The 7,856-nt window shown below is 42.6% G+C and overlaps 1 protein-coding gene across 5 annotated transcripts; it reads left to right on the forward strand.

The window, feature by feature from the left end:
• The first annotated feature begins 323 nt into the window (after positions 1-323).
• On the forward strand, positions 324-7,001 carry LOC123078879 (phosphatidylinositol/phosphatidylcholine transfer protein SFH6). Of its 5 annotated transcripts, none has more exons than XM_044501521.1 (14): positions 324-628; positions 1,170-1,467; positions 3,157-3,253; positions 3,341-3,607; positions 3,694-3,771; positions 4,394-4,495; positions 4,621-4,670; positions 4,759-4,870; positions 4,941-5,039; positions 5,128-5,235; positions 5,601-5,733; positions 5,934-6,286; positions 6,537-6,611; positions 6,713-7,001. In XM_044501521.1, the coding sequence occupies exons 1-14, from the start codon at positions 595-597 to the stop codon at positions 6,731-6,733; spliced, it is 1,827 nt and encodes a 608-aa protein (XP_044357456.1). In that variant the 5' UTR covers positions 324-594; the 3' UTR covers positions 6,734-7,001. The 5 variants fall into 5 exon arrangements, with proteins under 5 accessions (XP_044357456.1, XP_044357459.1, XP_044357461.1 ...); XM_044501524.1 differs by having other exon boundaries at positions 4,771-4,870; XM_044501526.1 differs by having other exon boundaries at positions 4,804-4,870.
• The last annotated feature ends 855 nt before the right edge of the window (positions 7,002-7,856 follow it).

Raw genomic sequence — 7,856 nt, forward strand, 5'->3', positions numbered from 1 at the left:
CATGGCCCCGTGCCTGGGCACACGGACCGGCCTGACACGACCCTTTTTTCATTTTTTCTGAATTATATAAATATATATGGCCCATATAAACAACCTATTAGGCCTAAAATGGCCCAAAACAGTCCATAAGGCCGAACTGCTAAACAGGCCAGCGTGCTAAACGGGCCAATGTGCCGGACCAATTAACTAAGCGGCCATGCCTGGGCCTGAAGGCGCAGCACGCGGGCTGAAACGGCACGGCCCGCTTACTCACCGTGCCCCATGGGCCATTCCGTTTGGCCAGCTCTGCTGCCGATAATAACGCCGCGTCTGCCAGGTCGGCGGTATAGCCCATGTCGGCCTCCCACGTGCCACGCTTCCGTGTTCACACCTCCCGTCCCCTCCCCTCCGCTCTCCAGCGATGAAGGAAAAGCAGAAGCTTCCTTTCCCCTCTCCCCCGATATTCCCTGATAAGAAAAGAGACTGAAATTCAAAACAAGCCACCGTTCATTCCCTCGTTCATCCGCCGAAAACCTCGCTCCCCGGGGGATTATGGAGGCGTAGGGCTCGGGATCCACCGGAGCAATCAAGCTTGGATTGGGAGGACGGCCAGGGATGTCGGGGCCCGTCGACCGGTCCGGGAGGCCCGGTGAGTGTCGAGCGTTGCTTCCTTGAACTGCTTGCCCTTCCTGCTTTCTCCTTCGCGCTGCCCTTTCTTCGTGCCTGCCTGGACGTTCTCGCGCATCGATTCGCTACCGGTATTTGCGCGCGAGAGATTATGGCTGCTTCCGTGCAGTTGAACAATTACAGTAGATGATTCCTCAAAAAAGTATAATTACAGTTGATAACAAGATAATTCGCTCAAGATAATCTCTATAACTGAGATTTAGTTCTTGGATTCGGGGTGCTGTGATTTTTTGGCTGTACGTCTCATGCCTTTCTTCTGAGTGGAGTGTCCAATAACAGTAGTATAGAAAATACCAAATTACTCTAATTATGATTGGGTTTTTTTTTTGCATATCTTGAGGATCTTTTTAACATTTCACTAATGTGATAGCAATTAATTAACTGTGAAGCATTACTAAGTGCTCAGTTCACGTGTTGCCTACTCCTTGTCAATTCTATTACCACGACAATAATTGCCAATTTCCATTTCAGTCAGAGAAGGAATGCTGAGATAATATTTGCAGGTGCAGGTTTTGAGGGCTTCACTCATGATGATGAGAATGAAGAGAGCAAATCCGATGAAGATAACTCCGAAGGTGACAACAAGGCCAAAAAGGGGTCCTTCAAGAAAAGAGCGATTAGTGCCGGAAATAAATTTAGGCGTTCCTTGAGGAGGAAGAGCAAAAAGAAGAGTGGCAATCTAGCCTCAATAGAGGATATAAGGGATGTGCAAGAGCTGGAAACTGTTGAAAGATTCCGCCGATGCTTGCTTGATGGGGGCTTGTTGCCCGAACGTCATGACGATTATCACACGATGTTGAGGTACCACATCTGCTGATCTGAAAGAATATTTGGGTTTCTTCTTTGGTAGATTACCTCCATTTCCAGCAAAAATATCTCAAATAACATGTTGATTATATATTTTAGTGTAAATTTCACCAAATTATACAGGTTTAGTGTACAGGCTGTCACAAAACTACGTACAATACAGGTTTAGTGTACAGGCTGTCACAAAACTACATACATCAGAAAACTACATATTTTTCGAGAAGTTGTATAAAAAAACTACAAATTTAGGTTTTTTAAGTCCCATGATTTGTGAAAATGCATCACTACATCTGGTTCTGGGTTACAACTAGGGCATGTTTGGTTACCTGCATCATTTTGGCCTCTTTGCATCTGTGGCCCGGTTCAGCATGCCTGAGCTAATGCAGGCTTAAAACCATGTTCTGGGCCTAGTTTGGTTGCTCACAAAACCCCGGCCTGCATTAGAGGCGAACCACCAGCACGCCGTTTGGTTGCAAGCATGTGGTACCTAGATGCAACGTGCTGTTGTTTGGTTATGTTCAAGATATGCGGTGTGGTAACCTCTTGTTCGAGTGGTGAGGTTACCAGCACGCACGCGTCGCACACACACACACACACAGACAGAGCATAGCAATTTGAACAAGCATTCACACTACATTAACAAGCATAGTCATAATAACGACGACAGAGTCATAACAGATTATGGCTGACAGACTAACGAAAACACATTAAACTTCTTGGATCAAGGCAAGTGCTTCGTCGTGCGCGGGGTACTTGGCAACCACCTCTGCGCCGGAAAGGTTGAAGACGATCACCTTGAAGGTGTCCTCAGCCATCACCTAGCCGATCTGCGAAGCCGGCCCACCCCTGATCCATGGCTAGCCTCCTGTTGATCTCCCGGAGCTTGATATTCGAGGTGCAGCCGGTGTGTGCAGCCGGTGTTCTTCTTGAGTGTTATGCAGGCAACCAAACACGCCCTTAGTCTCAAAATAGTTATTTCTGTCAAACTGGTCTTTTTTTAGAAACCATATCTGATATTCAGAAAGGGAAAATAGTACAGTACAACAAAATATAGACAGAAAAACGAGCAAAATCTCTAACTCCCTCCATCTTTTGCAAGAAAACCTGCACAAGCCTAAATCGCCTCCAGGAGACACTGCGCATTAGAAACTCGCCTACAACGGCGAGACAGGCTTTACTGCTAGTTTATAGCCCCCCCCCCCCCCCCCACACACACACACACTCACTACCCCACCCACCCACCCAAAAAAAGATCTGGACATCCAGACCTGTGGGACCACACCCTCACTGGCTCTATGTCGACGCTGAAGACCGTGACAGGGAAGAAGCCAGACACTGCCGGGGGTCTCATTTTCACGCAACAATGCCTCCACCGCAATAACACCAGTGCTCTGCTTGGACACCAAAATGTACACAAAACAAGGAACAAACAACAATCGCCTGTAACGTCCCAGGAGCAGTTGGCTTTTGATGTGTCTTCTAATGTAGTTTTTAAAATATAATTGGTATTTAAATCTCTTGTTTGTGATAGTTTGTACACTAAAGCTGTAGTTTGTTTCTTCTATTTTAAATTTCATATATTCCTTCAAAATTAATGTTAAGAAGGAAATTCCAGTTTTGCTCATTCGTTTCAAGTTTTTTTTGGATTGGTTCAATTTTCTTTTTTACACCTTCCATGTGTAGGTTCCTGAAAGCAAGAAAGTTTGATATTGAGAAAGCAAAGCATATGTGGTCAGAAATGCTTAGATGGAGGAATGAGTATGGGGTCGACAGTATAGAGGTAAATCTAAAATCGAAACATACACCAAGAAAACAAGTGACGTTACTTACTTCACGTGACTTCTAATCTTGACCCTTGATTCGTTAGGAATTCGACTACACTGAATTAAATGAAGTTAAGAAGTATTATCCACAATTTTACCATGGAGTGGATAAAGAGGGAAGGCCTGTCTATGTAGAACTAGTTGGAAAGGTTGATGCCAATAAACTAGTCAAAGTAACAACTCTTGACCGATACATAAAGTATCATGTGAAGGAGTTCGAGAGAAGTTTCCAGATGAGGTTTCCAGCTTGTTCCATAGCTGCAAAAAGGCACATAGACTCGTCTACAACTATTTTAGATGTGCAAGGGGTGGTATGTTTTCTTATGGCCAGGTTTGCTTTCAGTGAATCCAATTTTATGTGGTCATGGTAGTCAGTGACTTCTTTTTCATAATTCAGGGCTTAAAGAACTTCTCAAAAGATGCAAGGGAACTAATCATGCGACTGCAGAAGATTGACAATGATAACTATCCAGAGGTAGGTGATACAGTTATTCTGCTTTAATGATTTTCTAAATATTTATTATCTTCTGTTAATTAATAACCTTTTTCTCTATGTGCCCATTTGGTCTCTCTTTCAAATTGCACATGTAGCTAATCTACTATATCTAAATACCTAGCTCCCACTACTAGGAATTCTCTAGCTTCTCCTTGAGCCACATCATCCAAATTAATTTAGCCCTCGGATATAGTAGATCAATCAACAATATCCGTCCGATCTACACAACGAGAGCCGCTGCACGTACCATATGTAGTCAATGACACATGCATGCAGTAACTGCCGCCTATGTGTGTTTTAATCAAGGAAAAAAACTGACGCATGCATGCAGCTCATAGCATGATACCTGAGTGCTCTATATATGAAAGAAAAGTGAGTCCTGCATGCATTTTTATTCCGTCCAACTTTAAACTTATAGATGGAGATATGTATTTCTTTATTTATTTATTTGTAAAATATTGATAAACAACTTATCTTACTACAAGAGAAACTATAGACAGCAGCTAGATGATTAGTTCAGCGCAATGTTTATTTTATACAAAATCCCGCCGCAACGTGCGGGGCATCGCCTAGTTACTACTAATTCTGAATGTTTTTGCAGACATTGTGCCGCTTGTACATTATAAATGCTGGGCAGGGCTTCAAGATGTTATGGGGTACAATTAAATCATTTCTTGATCCACAGACTGCTTCGAAGATTCATGTAAGTATTGTAACTTTAACTGTGTATTTCTGCCTTCACTATCATTAGGACACCTTTTTGTTCATTTATTGAACTCGTAAGTTTTACTGTGTGTAATGATTATCTCATGTATCATTCTCATCAAGGTTCTTGGAAGCAAGTACCAAAATAAGCTGCTTGAAATAATTGATGAAAGGTAATACCAAACTGTCAAAACAGTTATTCGTTACTTGCTAATTGTGTGTTCGTACATACTGCTTTTCAGCTTCTGCCTAATTTGTTAGTATCATGTCCAGTGAACTACCAGATTTTCTTGGAGGCAAATGCAGGTGTGAAGAGAGTGGAGGTTGCTCAAAATCAGACAAAGGTCCTTGGAAGGATCCTAACATAATAGAGGTTTCTCCTCGCACTCTTATTACTGGCTGTCCTGTTGTATATCACTAACATAATGTCTCTTCCATTATAGAGGGTCCTTAACGGTGAAGCAAATTATGGTCAACAAATTCTTGCCATATCAAGCACTGATGGGAAGACAGTTTCTTATACTAAGCTTCATTCCTCAGCTGTAAGCACACGTTGTTTGGATCATTTTGAATGACTAGATCACCTTAAAATTTCATTACGAGCTTTATCTTGTTTTCTTTTTGGATCAGAAAAAAACCAGTGATGCCTCAGCCGAATCTACATCTGATGTAGAAGATATTACGTCTCCTGCTGCTCCACTGGATGCCACTGTGAACCCTGATTTGACCCTTCATGAGGCGAGTATATATCCCTTTTGAGCGTAACCCAATTCAAGATATTAACCAATGCTACCACTAGAAGTACGTAAATTTTGGCCATGTGCATCATATGATGCAGAGGCCGGGGTTATCCTGAAGAAAAAAGAGAAGTACGTAAATTTTATGTTTAACTGCCAAAATATGATATAATTTATCATGTCCGTTTTGCCTTTCAAGCTTCAACTACCTGAGACTAAGTTGTAGCAGTCTACTATCTGAAACTATGATAATAAGTGGAGAAGTGCCTTTTGGGTTCGTGCGAAATTCTTAATTTGCGGCTTACATTTTTTTCCAGTATTTTTTCCTGGTCAGTATGCTTATTGATTAATGTAGCCTACTTGCAGCCAAAATCTTCAGGACATGCTTCAACTTCTGGTACTGCTACTGTCCTAGAGGAAAGCGTCCCCACTGTTGTTGACAAGCTTGTGGATGATGTGTGCAACAGTCCAAAAGCCACTTCAATGGCTTCTACCTCAGGTTTATATGTATTGCTATCACTCTTAATGTTACCGTGACTTATGGCCATATTGTACAGACTAACTAGAAACATATTCACTGCATAATAAACCTTCTAGTACAGAACATTCTTTTAGGAATAGATTATGTTATTAAATGAGCTCCACTATGATGAGCTTAAAGGATTTATACTGACTAGTTTTGTTGCATGCTTCACCCAGGTTCATTCTCCTTGAGAAATATACGTATGGCATTGGGAGTGCTACGAACTCAGATTGTTACTTGTCTGACAGTTTTAATTATGAGCCTTTTTATGGTGATCCGTTCTGCCCCAAGCAGAGTATCTGAAAGGTTCTCAAGACAGTCCATTGGCTGTGATCACAATTGTGGGGAATTTCCCCAAAATTTGGAGTTTAAGGTACCGTATGTATTAAGACGGCTTCGTGAACTGGAGGAGAAGGTGGTTGTACTTGAAACAAAGCCATCTCAAATGCCAGTTGAGAAAGAGGAACTGCTCAATACAGCTGTGTGCCGTGTCGATGCATTGGAAGCTGAGCTGATTTCTACAAAGAAGGTACCTCCGGTTCATTAAACAAAAACTATTTCTCGAGCCATAGGTTATTGTTCAATGATACCAATTGTATATTTTTTTTTTCTTTGCGGGGTAGTGTATAAACAATTATTGAGGTTAGTGCCTGTAACAGTTGACCCAGTTTTATGATTTCCACTACAAGCATGAGAAACACATGATGCATGCCTCTTTCCATTCATTTTGCGTAGTATTTTCCTTTATTAACCTTTGTTTCTCTTCATCCCATATGCAGGTGCTCTACGAGACATTGATAAGGCAGGACGAGCTGCTTGCATATATTGAAAAACAGGACAAAAACAAATTCCGGGTATGTTTTCCCCTATTGTTTGTTCGTCCTCTTTTAAGCTGGCGCGTTCTTGGTGCTTAGCCCTTCTGGTCCATACTGTGACTCCATCCATTAATTTGCAGAAGAAGAGGTTCTGCTTCTAAGTGCTGGAGTACACTCTCAACTATTTATTTTCCTTCAAGACGGGGTATTCTTCTTGCCAAATTGGATGCATATATTTGTAATTTGTTTGCGTGTAAAGTTCTGTAAGTGTATATCACGAATAGAAGGGCGGGCGAGCATTTTGCCACGTCTTTGATGTTCCACTGCTGAGTATATATCGTTGATGCCTGGAACATATTTGAGTCCAGAAAAAGCAAAGGTGTACAGTACAGAATTTATATAGAAATACAAAGGGTGTAGCGTACAGAATTCGCCGTGTCCCGTTGAGAAAGACCTTCTCTTCTTGTCCATCTAACTTTGTTGTTGAACGCTGAATTTGTGGCCTGAAGAACACTGGCATCGATGCAGCTCTAATGTTATAGTGATCGCGTTGATCCGTCGGAGTCCAGAGGCGAAAGCAGCCCAACTTGAGACGGCACGGCGGCGTATGTGATTCTAGCTGGACCTGGGAGTACGTTACCTCACCTACGCCGTCCGTTGTTAGCAGTATTGTAGTGGGAATGGGACACTGGCTCGTACTACGTCGTGCCGTCGTACAGCGGCCGGTGGTGGCGTCCGTTTCGTCCGTGGGAAAAGTTGGATGCGTCTCGAGAGAGCATTTTGTTCTTGCACCAGTGTACCTGAGAGTTTTTCTTGTTGTTGAAAATAGTGTACCTGAGAGTTGGAGACGTCTCTTAGACCAAATCATGAGGTAGGGAAAAAACTTTGTACTGTTTCGCTTCCGTGATTATGTCATCCATCTCTTGACCTAACAAATTGGTGGAAAGGAAAAATACTCTTGCTCTGCTAGAAAGGGAGCTCTGCATGCAACTATGCAAGCCAACGGCAGACAGCGATCCAATGCGATTCCGGTTTGACTGCAGGCCTGTTTGCTACTACTCCCTCCGTCTTATAATATAAGAGTGTTTTTTACATTAGTGTAGTGTCAAAAACACTTTTATATTCACCCGCAAAAAAACACTCTTATATTATGGAACGGAGAAAGTATCAACCTGCTGACGAGTGTTCATTTGCTCGGTGCATATTTCGCCATGAGCATGATGATACCTTGGGCGGGGCACAGTGGATGGCCGGAGGTGCCACCGTGCTGTGCTGCCCGGGGAC

The sequence above is a fragment of the Triticum aestivum genome, chromosome 3D, assembly GCF_018294505.1.
Source record: "Triticum aestivum cultivar Chinese Spring chromosome 3D, IWGSC CS RefSeq v2.1, whole genome shotgun sequence".
Taxonomy (NCBI): domain Eukaryota; kingdom Viridiplantae; phylum Streptophyta; class Magnoliopsida; order Poales; family Poaceae; genus Triticum; species Triticum aestivum.

Bases quoted from the DNA above. Each gene is read 5' to 3' on its own strand.
- LOC123078879 (XM_044501521.1), top strand. From the start codon at position 595: ATGTCGGGGCCCGTCGACCGGTCCGGGAGGCCCG. The intron at 4,871-4,940 runs GTTTCTCCTCGC...CTTCCATTATAG, and splicing joins AGGATCCTAACATAATAGAG to AGGGTCCTTAACGGTGAAGC. The intron at 6,287-6,536 runs GTACCTCCGGTT...TCCCATATGCAG, and splicing joins AGCTGATTTCTACAAAGAAG to GTGCTCTACGAGACATTGAT.